Raw genomic sequence first — 16089 nt, forward strand, 5'->3', positions numbered from 1 at the left:
CTTAATAATAATTATTACCAAATAAAAATCCATATTCCTCTTAGAGAGAGAAACTTTTTGAGAAACTGCTTTGAAAAGGCCCTACCAGTAGAAGATGTGATCCAGAGTAGTGGCAAGAGCGTAGACAACAAAGAACAAGAAAACTGCCCTGCATGAGGTAAGAACAGTAATTTGAAAGCTGGAGCGCCACTGAGAAGGAGAGAGAGGAGTGGAAGCAGGGGCATCAGGAAATGGTGAGAGGCATGATGTTGGGTAAAACTAATAGAACAACCCTCCCACACTCTCACCCGTTTCCCTCCGCACACACACATGCTCTTTCTACATTTGCGATACCGTTGTATGGAAAAGAAGCAGTGCATGTGGAATACAAAGACTGGAGCCGGAATTAACTGTATGAACTAAATTTTCTCCAGACCTGTAGAAATCTTGGTAAGAGCTTTGTCACGGGGCCTGGCATGTGTGTGGTGGGGAGAAGAGAGTCATGCTAATCCTATCTGGAGGGCAAGAAGCTGGACATCCCCAGCCAACTGCTGAGTTATACCAGTGTGACCGGCCTCTTACTGTTATAAGGGGTTACCCTCAGTTGACACAGGTAAGTTACCAACTATCTTTGTACTCTGTTGCCTTTGAAGCACATTCAAATTCTTCTCCAAGTGAACTTCTCACCTTCTTCACCTTTGAACCACCACCTCGCCTTGGAATCAGCCAAATTATTGTCAATAACTTCTTAGACTACCAAAATTGTTCTTGGTGGAGTGGAAAGGTGGTCTATATCCACCATCCACACTTCAAGCTGGCCTTTAACAAATAAGGATGGAAGCTAATGTGCTGGCTGGAAAATTACTGCTTGGCTATCGCCCATGGGAACATAGGTTATCACCCATGGGAACATAACATTCTAACAATAAGCTTTGTGCTTCTGTAGCCCCGCTTGCACAACTAACCTGTGGGTTGACAGTTAGTAAATAGAAGAAAAATAGACTTTTGTGTTCAGACAGAATGAGGAATGGGGTATAGTGCTTAAAAACCCTGTACCCCTACATTTCAGGGCTGCCTAATTTGGGGTCTGCATACCCCTGGTAGACCCGGCTGGCTGAATAAAGAGTGTGCTTCCTATAACTCACTGGTTTCTGGTAGTCCGTGTGTCTATCGGGGGCTGGCGGCCACAACACTAGTTCCCAGTTTGGACCCTTCCTACCTCCACTTTCATTGCAATCTTCCTATTTTCGAAGTACCTTCTCCATTCTCCAGAAGGACTGACGCATGCCTAGCACAGTACCAGGCACAGAGTGAGTAGTTTTGATTAATTAAATTGAATTAAGTTACAAAATCACATATCAATGCAAATAATTACATGAGGCAGTTAAGGAAAATACTATATAAATATTATTTTTGTTGTTGTCATTGCTTTGATAATTATAAGAGGAATAAAACTATTCTTGGAGCAGAGAAGCATATATTTATTTATTTACCTCTTGACCATCTTTGCTTACTCGTATCCAAATTGCTACTGCCAGGATCGAGATACCACATAGCTGCAGGAAGAAAAAATATATGTATTAGAGTACAACTAAGATAAACTGCAACTCTAATTTCATATACCTCTAGCTATCTGGTTACAATGGTTAATCATTAATTATACCATTATGACCTAAAAGACATAAGTGAGGCATATTCAGGTGAAGATAATCGCTAAAATGTTTCCTTGTAATTGGTTTGATAAGAAAGTTTCCCATCTACAGTCCATTCATAGGTCTAGGATAAGGGGTCATCTCTACTATGGGGTAGGGGAAAGATGATTTTCCACGTTTCAGTTATAAATGTCTTTTTGCTTATACAAAATGTAAGTCACAACAGTTTAAAGACAAAATATCCTTATTAGCCCCCAGAGTTTGTCTCTGAGGAGCTGCTTAGACCAAAAGAAAGTGAATAACTGACTAATTACAAAACATTCCTTCGAGATTCAAGAAGCAAAAAGTTAGGATAGACAGGGAAAATGCAGAACATTTGACAAAATTTGCAGTTAAACAACATGGATTTATAACACTTTTTGTACCAAAATAAACTCTTTTAAAACTCTTTGAGGTAGTAAAGCTTACCCAGAGAAGAAGAACAATGAGGAACAGTACTTAAAGTCTTAAATTCCTTTAATGGCTTTACCAGATTATTTAATTTGGACCAAGGCCAACACATAAAATGTGAAACACATTTTACTTTTGTGTAAGGAAAACCCTTGTCTTTTAGTTTTTTTTTTTTAAAAAAGATATATATTTTGTGGCCTCAAAAAAAAAAAAATCAAAGATCTATTATTAGATAGAGATGTTGAGAATAAGCACGGTAACATACCTAACCCAGCAGGCCTTGGAGGACTTTCTAGACTATTCTGGTTTATGGTGCCCTGACAGAGAAATGCCTGAGTCCAGTGACCTTGTAGCATCATTGCTTTCATGCCTGTTTGAGTCATATGTCTGGAATCCCAAAACAACAGTTTCACTTTTAATAGCTTCTCATTAAGTTTGCCATAGAAGTAGAGTCAACGGCTTTGTTAGGGAATGGCGAGTGTCATGAATAGCTGAATAACTAAAGAATCTGTGTTCCCTAAAAGATCTCAAAAATCATCCTGATTCAAACCCTTCATTTCAGATAAAGAAACTCCCTGAGAGCTAACAGTCATGTTGTGAAAAACCAGCACCACCCTATCTTGCCTCTACTACATGCTTCTACTCCTACAAAAACGCAATGGAAAACCAAAGCTCTTTATTAAAACTGACCTATACAAATTTAATTATCTTAACAGGTGAGCACATGCACATACTGTAAAATACAAACCATTGAAAATAATAGCTTTAGAGCCTGAAAAAACTCCTTATTTCTTCTCTCTGTTTCAACTCATTCTAATTTCATTTGCAGATGAATATAGATACTCATTTTAACAGTTCTTTGTTAATAAATAAGTCTGTAGGAATTTATGTCAAATGATAATGAGACTCTGGGATTTTCAGTAATTTTAATAGCAGCTGGATTTTTTTGTTTATTTGATTGGTTCACTAATATTTTCTTTCTTCTTTCACAAGAAGGTTTACATTACCCGAATAGTCACTTTGACTTTTAGCTTTAACTGAAAAAAATTAATTATCTAAATAAATATTATAATTATTATCCTTATCTGATACTTATTGATGAAACTATAAAAAAATCCTTAAGAACTCTTAAAGACTAAGAGTATGATATTGTTTAAATGCTTATTTTTTGTTTGTTTCTGTATGACTTTTTAGTTCACTTTCACAATATTTTTAGACATCCAATCATTCAGAAATCGTATTAAATCAACCATATTTTCCCCTCGAATAGCTTTTAGTCTCAACCACAGAAAGTTATCTGTAATATTAACACTTAAAAGAAGGAGTATCAAAATAACAATGAGAAACCACCATTCACCTATTAGAATGGCCAAAATCTGGAACACTGACAACCCCAAATGCTGGTAGGATGTGGAGCAACAAGAACTCTCGTTCATTGCTGGCAGGATGCAAAATGATACAGCCACCTTGGATGACAGTTTGGCGGTTTCTCAGAAACTAAACATACTCTTAGCATTTGATCCAGCAACACCACTCCTTGGTGTTTACCCAGAAGAGTTGAAAACTTACGTCCACACGCAAACCTGCACAGAGACTTTTAGAGCAGCTTTATTCATAATTGCTAAAACTTGGAAGCAACCTAGATGTCCTTCAGTAGGTGGATGCATTAAAAAAACTGCTGTACATCCAGACAAGATAATAGTATTCAGGGCTAAAAAGAAATAAGTTATCAAGCCATGAAAGGATATGAGGAAACTTATATGCATATTGCTAAGTTAAAGAAGCTAATCTGAAATTGCTACATACTGTTTGATTCCAACTATATGACATTCTGCAAAATGCAAAACTATGGAGTCAGTAAAAAGATCAGGGATTGATGGAAGGGGTATGAAATGAATAGGCAGAGCATGGAGAATTTTTAGGGCTGTGAAAATATTCTGTATGATACTATAGTGATGATACACATCAATGTAATTATACATTTGTCCAAATCTATAGAAATTACACCATCAAGAATCAACCATAATGTAAACTGTGGTCCTTGGGTGATTATGATGTATCAATGTAGATTCATCAATTATAACAAGTGTACCTCTCTGGTAGTCATATTGATAATGGGAGAAACTATGCATATGTGGTGACAAAGGATATATAGGAAATCTCTGTACCTTCCTCTCAATTTTGCTGTGAACCTAATACAGCCCTAAATATTTAAAGTCTTTTATGAAAGAAAAAGAAAGAGTATTCAGTTATTTCAGAGATCAAGAATATTTTGCCCAACTTCAATATTCATAATTAGATAAATTTTCTTAGGGATTTTGAAGTTAGCCAAACTATCATTTCCATCCCTATCTCTATCTTGCCTTCAAACTTCATCTTAAAAACAAAAAGAAATAAATGTTTAAAATTTATCACCCTCACCTACTGAAGAAATTCACATGTAAAGATCAGAGAGTCTTAATAACATTAAATCATTCATAAATTTGTTGAATGATTTACTTTAAAAGTAAATTGATTTTCTGTCAGGAACAAGTATTGTAGGGTCATGATTGATACTAAGCTATTTTATCCCAATTTTTATAAGTCTGGCCATCATAATGGTTTTTTGAGCTCTTTTCCGGTTTGGCTTTAAGGGTTTGTTCCCTAATCTTTTTATATTGTTTTAAATAATTGGGAGTAAAAATTAAGAAATAAGTATCTAGCTCTGTCCTACTTTTTGTTGATAAGGTTATAAAAGGAAATGTGTTGATCTGATGAGCCCCCAGATCAGCCCACAGTGAGTGGACACTGCAGAAGCTACTAGGCCTACTTCCACCCCACCCCCACTCCCCAGTGAGTCATTGTCACTCAGCTCTCGTGGGACATTTTTCTTTTTATGGAACGAGGATGCAGTTGGTCAGAGCCTGTGTTCTAAGAAAAGAGGTAATTTTGATATTTGCTTATGAGTGTGCTATGGACTGAATTATATCCCCCTTAAATTCACATGTTGAAGCCCTAACTCCCAGTGTGACTATCTTTTGAGGTAGGGGCTTTTCACAGGTAATTAAAGTTAAATGAGCTCATAAGGGTGGGATCCTATGCTGATATGATTGGTGACCTTACAACGAGAGGAAAAGAGAGAGATCTTTCCTTTTCTATGGACACGTGCAGGGAGGAAAAACCATGTGAGGACACAGCAGGAAGGCAGCTGTTTTTAAGCCAGGAGGAGAGGCCTCACCAGAAACCAAATTAGCTGTCATCTTGATCTTGGACTTCCAGCCTCCAGAACTGTGAGAAAATTAATTTCTGTTATTTAAGCCACCAAGTCTATGGTATTTTGTTATGGCAGCCCAAGCAGACTAATGCAAGGCAGGAAGAAGAGGTAAAGCACCATCCAGGACACAAATAAATGGTATAGAACAAGCTGATTTGTCCTCTTCTCTTATGTAGTATCCTCCAGTCATCCCTCTCTCCCTCTCTCTCTATTCTGCCTCTTGATTTTGGTGTTTATCAAAGTGTTTCTGAAGAGTGTTGAAAATGGAAGAAAGTGCTTAGTGCAATGCTAGGAGGAAGCGTGTACTGTGAGCTACGTCATTATTGGTCCAAAATAGATGCTCTTTAGATAAATTTAAGGGAAACCTTCCCACACTGCTCCTGGGGGGTTACGAAAGAATAAAAAAATATCCAAATGGATAACTTCAATAACTACGAGATTTGTTTTTACTATAACCCCAGAACACTAGAGGCCATGAATACAGGAGGCAAGGCTCGTGATGGCCCTAACATTCTCAAACAGTACTACTGTTGTTAATTTTCAAGTTTCCTCTTTTATTAAACATGTATTTAAAAGTCTAGTTTAATTGCATTGCGGTAAGATAATGCAGACTGTGAAATCATTGTTTGTGAGAATTTTCTATGTTAATTGGATCACTCTTTTGTTCCATTTATTTTGTCTTCTTCAGGACTACCAATCGTTTTGGATTTCCATTTTCTATTCTCTCTATCATCTTCTTTCACATCATGTATCTCTTTTTTGATTTTCCTCTGGGACAACGTCTCACTTTAAGATTCTACATCACTGCCTCCATTTAATATGATTTCTAGAGTGGATTTTAATTCTATCATTGTGTTCCTGGTTTACTTGAAGTACTCCTTTATTTTATTCATTTCATTTTTCATCTCATTCTATGGTTTTAAAGTTAACTTTATCTTCTCTCATGGCTTCCAGCCACCATTTCATGAGGGGTTGTTTTCTGACTTAGCATTGTGGATACCAATTTCCTGATGCTTTTCTCAGGATGCTGGAGTGTTTTTTTCAGGGGTGTGTGCTTGTCTCCTAAGGCTTCGGGGTAACAGTCTGTTTCACGGATTCAACAATGTTTTTTAAATTAGGACTGGTTTTCCCTGATGCATCATTTAATGAGATGAGACGTATTCTGATTTCTTATTAGTTGAAAGTAGGGTGTGTGCTTTGCCTCACTCTCTAATAACAGTGATTGTATTAATTCTCAGATCTCTTGTTGGAGGGAAGGTTGCTGTGCTTTCTCTCTACAGTCATGGCCTAATATGGCTCTGATTTACTTAGATGGCTTCCCAGCCTTCACATAGTATCTGATTTTCTGATGCTTTCAACCACTGGAGTAAATGAAACACTTCAATTCTTAGCTGGCTCTGCTATTATCGTTTTCTATTTCCGCAAAATGATGATATTTTGGATTTTCTATCTTCCCCAAATAAATGATATTTATTATATTAATGCATGTTAAGTACACAGCAAAGTGTCCCTATGGCTGCATTCATAGACATCTTCCAAACCTATTAAGTAAGCCAAGCACCCAGCACAACTGCTGCTAATTCTAATCTTAAATAGCTCTGAATTTAAGGGAAAGAAATGGATCACATTTCCTTCTGACACAAATAAGGCCTGGCTGGGTAAATGTGCTTCAGGTTTTCTTTCCTGTGCTAAAGTATAAAATCACTAAAATTCACATAACTTTAAACTATGTAAAGAGAGATGAATGTTCAGCATTTGTTTGCATCCTAATGTTTCTGAATCATAAAATGATGCACATTAGGGAATGTTTTATCACTTTGTTTTAAAAGTACTACCTCCATAAAGTAACGCCTGCAGAACTATATATACATTTGCAGAGCCTGGGGCAAGGATATAAATAAGACCATGGATCTCTGCATTGAAAAGTTATAAATCAAGGTAATAAACTTATACAAAATATGTTCTATCTTCCTATCTTGACGAATGTGCCCACTTAATGACCTATAAGACAAGGTTTGATTTAGAATTCTCAGTGTCTGCTACCAGAAGCGGGTAGCCTGGGGAGAGCCAACCCTGGGCCTCATTCCTCACTTCCAACTCTGTCTTGAACTCTGAGGGACATAACAGAATGTGGATGGATACCGCAGCCTGCAAACCAGCTCTGTGCACAACATGCTCCCATTCCTGGCAAAGAGCTCCCCCTAGGTCATTCCTGGAAAAGGTCCTGTGCAGACCACAGGAACAGGTTTGGGGTCATTTGGGCAAGGAATTTTGTGGTCCCAGGTATCCGAAGTGGAGGCGGGTTCGGGGTGAGCATATTCCTCTAGCCCCACAGATTTCTTGCTCCATGAGGCCAGAGGAGAGTCAGAGTATGGCAAAAATTATATTTAAATTTTAAAATCATATTATGTGCAGAATATTATCACACCAAATATCAACACTTTTAAAGTAAAAAAAAACAACAACAAAAAAAGGTGGTTGGAATTGGGAAAAATAGCATTAATTGAACTATGATTGTATGTAAACCCTTGGTTATAGGATTTCATAAAGTACCTTAGTGAATCTTCTTAATTAATCCTGTGAGGTAAAATTATCATCCCCACTTCACAAACGCAGAGACTAGGGCTCTGAAAAGTCAAGGAACATGTTCCAGGCCACAAAGCAATGTGGAGTGAATTCAAGATTTGAATCTGCTTGTTTAAAAAATATAATTTCTTTCCAGTCCCTTAATTTATAATAGAAGAATTTCTGCCTTATCATAATTATTGCAATCTTATTTCCTCTTCTGTTGCAATTTTCAACAATGGAATTTATTCATTGCTACGCACAGTGGTTTCATATTTTTGTCTCATAAAAATGCCCATATAATGCTGGCTGAAATATCCACTTCTTAAACATTTATGTAGCTCTATTTTGAGTTCTTTATACAAATTAAATCATTTAATCTTCAGAATAACCATATGATTTTACTCATATGTGGGATATAAAACTGAAAGCAACAAGCAAACATGACAAACAAGCAGAGACTCATGGACACAGACAACAATTTAGCGGTTGCCAGAGGGAAAGGAGATAGGTAGGGATAGAGGAGTTTAATTATATGATGATGGAGAAAAATTTAACTTTGGGTGGTAAATGCACAATGCAATACATATATGACATATTACTGAATTATACACTTAAAATGTATATGACTTTAACCAATGTCACCTCAATAAATGTAATTTAAAAAAGGACAACTCCTTGGGTAGATACCACTACTATCTCCAGTTTTACAGATAAGGAACACTAAAGCAGACAGGTTAACCGATTTCCCCAAGGACATACAGCTAGTGATATAGGAGCTGAGGTTGAGCCTGAGCTCTCAGCCACTGGCCTCCAATGCCTTTCACCTTTGTTATCGTTCCATGTTGATTGCATAGTGGCAGGCAACTGCTATATTTACAATGTTCACACATATCAGCCACAGTCAAGACTTTATCTTGAGGGATTTTATCAACTGACAGAATGAAATATAATTGTGCCGTATTTTTTAATATACCCCTATCTCATAATTACGTCTGCTCTGCCTCAACTCTTCTAATCGCTCTCAGAACATCTAATCTAGAAACCCAGGCACCACATAAAACATAATGATGAACATCAAAATGCTGGTTCCTGGATACTCTCCAAATTCTAATTTCCTTCTGCTCTCTTCAAATGGCTTGGCGCATTGGCTTCTTTCACTTGCTGATACATTCGACTTTACACCTTAGTTCCTGGTCACCTCACCTCATTTGCGATTGGTAATGTTCCTTCACTCTGTTTTCCTTCAGAAAGAGCTGGCCTCTCTACAGCTCTCTTCCTCTGGCAATGGTTTCCACCAAATCACTGGCCAAAGGCCTTTTGCTCCATGCTTACCCAGACTCCTAAGATGCCCCAAGCAGCAACTGTACTCCCAAGCCTGACCTATCTGAGAGGAACATAGGAAAATGTGGGCAGCTCATCTGTTTTGACACAGACTCAGAGAAATAGGCACTGTACCTATAATTTATCTACCATCTACAGCACCTCCAATTCACTTGCATCACACTCTAGCATGAGTGATTAGAAGTGATTTTCACTTTTACATGTTTTTCTTCAACTATTCATTCTAACAAATGGAAATCACTGCATATTTATGTGGTGAATCTCAAGTTCTCTCACAAAAGAAACTGGTATGTTTAGCTTAAATGACCATAGGCATATTTTAGAGATATTTCAACATCTGTCCCTACTTTGCAAAGGCTTAGCTTTTAAATTACACCAGAAAGAATGCATTTGAAAACATAAGGCTATGAGTATCTACAAGAAAACCACATCAGTGAGACTGTTAAAATTTTGCTTAAGTAAACATTAGGAATGTGACAAATTACTAATTTCCTATGAAAGCTTGTAAAATTCCAGCTGAGAACTCTGAGTTGGGGGGTAAAGAGAGAGTAGAAATAAGAATGGTTCCCTAACCTCAGAGACTCCTCCTGCTGTCTAGATTTTGAATGAAAAGATGTCACCTGTTGGCTGAGAAGTTATCATCGGTCTTTAAGACTGTTGCTCTCATCCACAGACTCCGCTTCAAGATGCTCATATAGAGAGTGTAGATCCTAACACTATGCTGATGGTAAGAACAAGTCCTTTGCCCCCAGGGAAGTTAGAAATATCTAACTGAAATCTATACCATCAGAAAAATTTATCTTCATTATCAGAAAAACAAAGAAATGATGATAACCAAAAAATAACCAGAACTCTCCAGGAAAGTAATAACAGTGTCAAGGTACAGCATAGTACAGATCTCTACAACTTACCTTGAGCTCTAATCTTAAATATAATCCTGAACCCATAACATTTTCCTTTTTTAGACTGTCTTACCATTTCATTTAAAATGTAGATCTATTCCAAATTCCTGGTCAGCTATTTAATGAAACACTGACCTCAGATGTATTTGCATTTTATGCTGTATTTTTACAACAGAGAAATATTTTAACTGTTTCATAATTTCGTAATGAGGATTGTTACTGATTTGGGTACTTAGGACATGTTTTAAACATGGGAGCCATGCATTTATTCATATTTATATTCTGGTTTGTTTAAATGGGCCATATATATTCTGTATCATAAAAAGACAATGATTACAATTAAAAAAAAACGAAAGCAGGTATCAGGACTTCTTGGCAAAATAGCTTATTCCAGGTCTGGGGAAGGAAATAAGTAAGTGAGCCTGGAACATCTTGTCCTACCAAATAGTAAAGAAGTTATCAAAATTCTTAGGATCATGTCAAAAGAACTCAGGAACCAACTTAAAGATGTTCCCACTGGCCAAAAATGTAATAAATTACACATAAATGAGGATGAGAACTATGATGGCACTTAAATTTATTATTTCATAGGATACTTAAAGAATACTTGCTTATCGCTGTTACATACCAGAAAATTAACTCATAATTTTGAAATCTCTTAGGTAAAGAGTAAAAAACATTTTTGCTTACTTTTAAAAATAAAAACTGGGTACCACCGGTAACCAATCAATAAGCGATAAATTTCTCATTGATATCATTCTAGCTAATGAATAAAAGAAAAATAATAGAAATGTATTATCACCAATTTGAACTGCTTAATAAACAAAAGATCTAGGTTCTTGAGCATCATTGGTTACTACCGTCATAAAAAGTGACATGGTCAGACATTCATTATGAGCCTCCTGATGAAAGAATTCAGTATCACTCCTAAAGTAGTTGTATGTGCCAAAAGTAATAACCTGAATCTTATCAAGCTGCCAGATTTGAATACTAAAGTAGAGAAAATACAAAGGATGGAGGAACATCTTAAACTACACTGTGGGTATGCAAATAGCAAAATCCAGACTGTGGGAATTGTCATAAAACGACACGCCAGTACCTAAAATTTCAAGGATGAAAAAAAAAAGATAAAGATGGAGAGATAACCTAAAGATGAAAATTGACATAAAAGATTTATCAACTAAGCACAATGTGTGGGTCTCATTTGGATTCTGATTCGAACAGGAACGTTTATGAGGCAATTGGAAATTTAAACCCTGGATGAATATTCGATAATTGATTAAGAAATTCTTATTAAGTTTTTAGTGAGATAATGACTTTGTGGTAACATTTAGAGATATATACTAAAATATTTACAGATGAAATGATATATCCAAGATTTCTTTCAAAATAACATGGGGTGGGGAAGGTGGATGAGAGTCTGGACAAGGAAAGATCGGCCATGGTTTTATAGCTGTTGGGGCTGGATGATGGGATTCATTACCCTGTCCTATTTTGTGAATGTTTAAAGTTCTCCATAGTAAAAAGCTAAAAACAAAACCATCCAAAGTACACAGGCATTTTTTTGTTTATATTCTACTTTCAATGTTTAACCGATTTTGAATCTTCAAGGGAACAAATTTATCAGGACTAACTTAAAAAGCTGGTATATATTCATGATCTTCATTTAATATTTGCAAAGGCACACCATTTTTTTCTAGGAAAAAAAGAAAGTGCAAAGGACAAAACTTCTTTATTTTATTTATTCATATGTTCACTTACTTCACCAAATATCACCTGTACTCATTAGGGCTATTGACATTGAAAGGAAAGTCATTCTACACAATAAGACCGTATTTGTGTATGTTATTATTTTAATACAACAGAAATTTACCAACATTTAGGTACCAATTGCCTATTTGCTGAAGGTAACCAGGTAAAAAAACAAAACCAGAACTCTCTCCTGCTTATATGACATAAGCCAACTTTTAAAACAGTATACAAAATAAATTTTTTATTTGAGCACTTTGAGCTATTTCTAATAATTTACTTTTGAACAATCTATAATTGTGCCATTTATTCTAAAAATGATAACATCAGTTTTCCAATATCTTGGCCTGTCCTTTACTTTATTCCCTTTCCATATCTAATTTTTCCATTTTCCAATGTTAGAATCTAGTTATCAATTAGTTTGCTATGTCTTATGTCAAGAAATGTTTAAGGGACACATAAGAACTTGCTAAAATACAAACCTGTCTATTAAAAGGTAGAGTGATGACACATCAAAATCCTAATTTCAAATTGCCGATATGAACCTAGTAGCTTAGTTTAATCTTTTCATGATTAAATAATTTTGCTGTTTCCCTCTCAAGATTTTTATGACCCATTGTTTCTTCTTTGGGTCTCTGAAAATAATTCTCTTCTCATGTCGTTATCCTCCAACATCCCATCATCCACTTGTTTCAAACCCAGATAGATGTAAAGATTCAGGGGCTTGGGTTCCATCCGAATGGAATCAGATCAGATTGTTCCCACAGGGTCCTTAAACTAGGGAGGCCTGCATGATATACAACTAAGAATAACTGTCCTTTAATTAAGGGTTTTTTCCCTCTGTTATTGTTTGGTAACAATATCAAAACATTTATGAAATGTTTATCCTCACAGATCCTGAAGTGCACTTTTTTGAGTCATTGGCTCATTTTCAATTACTGAAATAACCAAAGAAAGAACAAACAAACCAAACAAGTAAATGGAAAAATACATTTTCTTCCTCCTCCTATTTCTTTAGTGCAGAGTCTGTTCTCATTTATGATATTTATATCAAGATCCCCTTTCTTGCATAAAATTGATAATTAAAAGAAAAACACTTACCCAGAACAAGAAATTGAAGATAAACATAGAATATTTTACACAGCCACTCACACCTGCCATGTCGGAAAAGGATCAGGAATCCAGATGCCGTGAATTTAACTGTTCGTTATAAGACTGTCCTGCAATATGCTCTGGAGTAATGTGTCTGCAGAGATTTCCGTGCCCACGGTTTCAGAGCAGAAATAAAAAGCAAAGAAGTGGGATCGGGTGGAAAGGTAATCTAGTTATTAAAGTGGATAAAAAATTAACCCACACATTTAAATATCACAAAGGCTATCTTTAGGTAAGTATGTTCTTTTGCTTGTCATGGCTTCTGGGGCACTGGGCCAGGATATTTATGATTCCTTTCTCAAAAACTGCTTCCTCTAAAGTAAACAGATATCAAGTTAAGGGAGTGGCGCTGAACCGTGGAGAGAGTGGCACAGCGATACTAACTTGTTAGGTTTCAGAAACCACGACCTGACTTGCCTGCCTTCTATTTTGACTATTCAGAAATAAGACTGTTTTGCTCTGAGATAAAGGGACATTGTGTCTCAAATCATTTTTTGCATTGCATTTTCTCATGCAAAATTTCAGATACCATAAAATGCATTTAGAAATATGCCAACCCTGAAGGCTTAGACACAACAACCTTCTATCTTTAACCCCAGAAGAGTGAGAATAACCTTTACATGTACCTGCCTTCCAAAGCTTCTAGATTTATTTCAAAACAATTTCATGGAGCTGCCTTAAATGCTGCACAGTTGGGGGAATTGGGGAGGGAGAGGCTGCCCTGCTTATCATAAGCCCATTCAGTTTTTATCTTTATTTCTTCATGATGTGAAAGAAAATAATTCTCAGAAGTCGTTCTCTGACTGCCCTTATTATGTTCATTTTATAATGGGTAGTCATTTTGATAGTTCAGTTTGTTTTTAAGGCGGATGCTATACTTCCCTTTCTTTGATAAGTTATGTCTAGCAAAGCTCCTCACCACCAACTCAGTTTCTGGAGTCCTGGTTTCTTGGATAAAAAATTCAGAATGAGAAGGTGGTCATAGTTCAGTGACCAAAGATTGTACAGTTTGTTTCTAGTGCTAATAGAAGGCAGCTGATTCAGGTAAAGGCAAAATTCTTTGACCTAATTAGGGAGGTGTGGACTGCTATTGTGTAAACAATTTGGGTCATGCTAGTCTCCACATCCTGCCTCTAAAAGGAAGTTTTTTCCCCCTGAAATAAAAGCACTCTATACTTTGAAAACTTTTGGAAAAAAAGTAATTCTTTAAAGTCTTTAATTTCTATACAATAAGCAAGCATGGACTTCTAAAAAAATTGAATAAAGAAATATTTTTCTAATTGTTACTGACATACGAAGATGCTTTTGAAACAGTCCCACTCCTTGACTATAAACATACTATGTTTTTAATGTATTAGAAGTAATAACATTTAATGTTAAGGTGAATTTAGGATTAATTGAAAAAATAATTGCTTAATGTATAAATAATCATTAAAATTGTTGGTGTCTGTGCTGTTTCCTCCTAGAAATGGAAATCATTTTATAAATATCTACTGAGATATCAGTATATATAGGATTACTCATAGCTAAAAGAAGAGAAAGGTTTTGACTAAATGAAAAACTGATAGATTTATAGGCCTAGAAATGATTATTTACCATTTACAGGTAAAATCAAAAGAAACATATAGATTAAAATACTGTTTTGTTGACAAGTATATATTGAGTACCTAATGAATTTCAATTTGGGATAGATTTTTTTTTTTTTTTTTTTGTAGACGTTGAATCTCCTTAAAAAGAATAAGGTCTTTTAGTTAAATCATTATTGAGCTCTGAAACACAAAAATCAATGGATATGTTTTTACAGGAAAATTACTCTACGTAATAGACTCCCCAGTCCAATTCAAAATTTATATGAAACAATTCACTCTTTTAAACTTCTATCCCAGTAAGTGTGATAAGTACATATTTGCCCAAGCTAAATACTGTAGAGTCATTTTGTATTCCACCTTCTTTCTTGTCTCATATCCAATCATATCCCAGTGTCTGTTGAGCTTTTAAATTTCCTTCGAATCTGTTTCCTCTATCTCATTTTTCTTCCACTGTCATTATTCAGCCTTTTATCACCTCTTACGTGAGCCATTTCAATAGTGTCATAATTAGTTTCCCTGCCAGTTTCTTTTCGCTTTTTATTTGACTTAGTACTCTAGAATTTCCTCTCACTACTCTAGAATTTTCTCTCTTTTTATTTCCATAATTCTCTTTGTAAAATACTGATTGATCATGTAATTTCCCTGATTATATACCAAGGTAAAGATGCTTTTGTGTTACTTACTTAATAAATTTCAGACTCCTCAGAATGACACTTAAAGCACATGACAAGATCGCCACCCATCTCCCAGAACTTTATCCAGCTCCTTTCTCCCTGGGCAGCCTCTACTCTTTGGCTCCATAACCACAAAAGTATTTTGCAGGACTAGAATGTACTTTCGTATTTTATGCCTCTATGCCGTGTCATTCCTTCTGCCTGGAACATCTTTTTTCCACCTTACCTACTTAGTGAATTATTTTAAACATCCCTTGGTGCTCAGCTCAAATGGCACTTCCCCCGTTCGACCTCCGCCTTCCTCATCCACTGCCTCTAGTCTGGGTAGATGTACTTGCTTCTCAATCCTGATGCCCATTATAATTTGAAAAAGACTTTAGTCTAAAATTGCCATCCTTTATAACATTGATTTTTGTCTCTGCCCTATTTGATTTTTTATGCTTGAAAGACCAAGATCCTGACCTACTTATCTCTATACCCACAGGAGCTGGCACTGGAGATGAAGGGATGTGCAATTGCAGCAAAGATTCCCAGAAAGTCCAACTCGGGATTTCTTCATGGAGTTCCAGAGAACTACCAACATGTTACCCCTCCTCCATTAAAAAAAAAAAAAGTAAACTATCAGGTAAAGAAAAATAGTTTCTTAGTTGAAGATTATCAGAACCTTAACTTGCTAATATTTGAGAAGTTGACAAAGTACATAGCAATTCCCAAACAAATGTGATCCCACAATATACATTTGAAAGACATATCCTTGGACCAGTATTACAACACTTACAT

At 35.9% G+C, this 16089-nt stretch overlaps 1 protein-coding gene across 1 annotated transcript in view; it reads right to left on the reverse strand.

The window, feature by feature from the left end:
* Positions 1 to 13410, reverse strand: part of TSPAN8 (tetraspanin 8) — a 35959-nt gene extending 22549 nt beyond the window's left edge. The window contains exons 1-2 of the mRNA XM_011374299.2: positions 12996 to 13410; positions 1473 to 1535 (exon numbers count right to left, since the gene is read on the reverse strand). Of these exons, the coding sequence (XP_011372601.1) occupies positions 1473 to 1535; positions 12996 to 13055 (123 nt within the window). The 5' untranslated portion in view covers positions 13056 to 13410. The remainder of the gene's footprint in view (positions 1 to 1472; positions 1536 to 12995) is intronic.
* Positions 13411 to 16089: the final 2679 nt, after the last annotated feature.

The sequence above is a fragment of the Pteropus vampyrus genome, unplaced genomic scaffold (assembly GCF_000151845.1).
Source record: "Pteropus vampyrus isolate Shadow unplaced genomic scaffold, Pvam_2.0 Scaffold9, whole genome shotgun sequence".
NCBI lineage: Eukaryota > Metazoa > Chordata > Mammalia > Chiroptera > Pteropodidae > Pteropus > Pteropus vampyrus.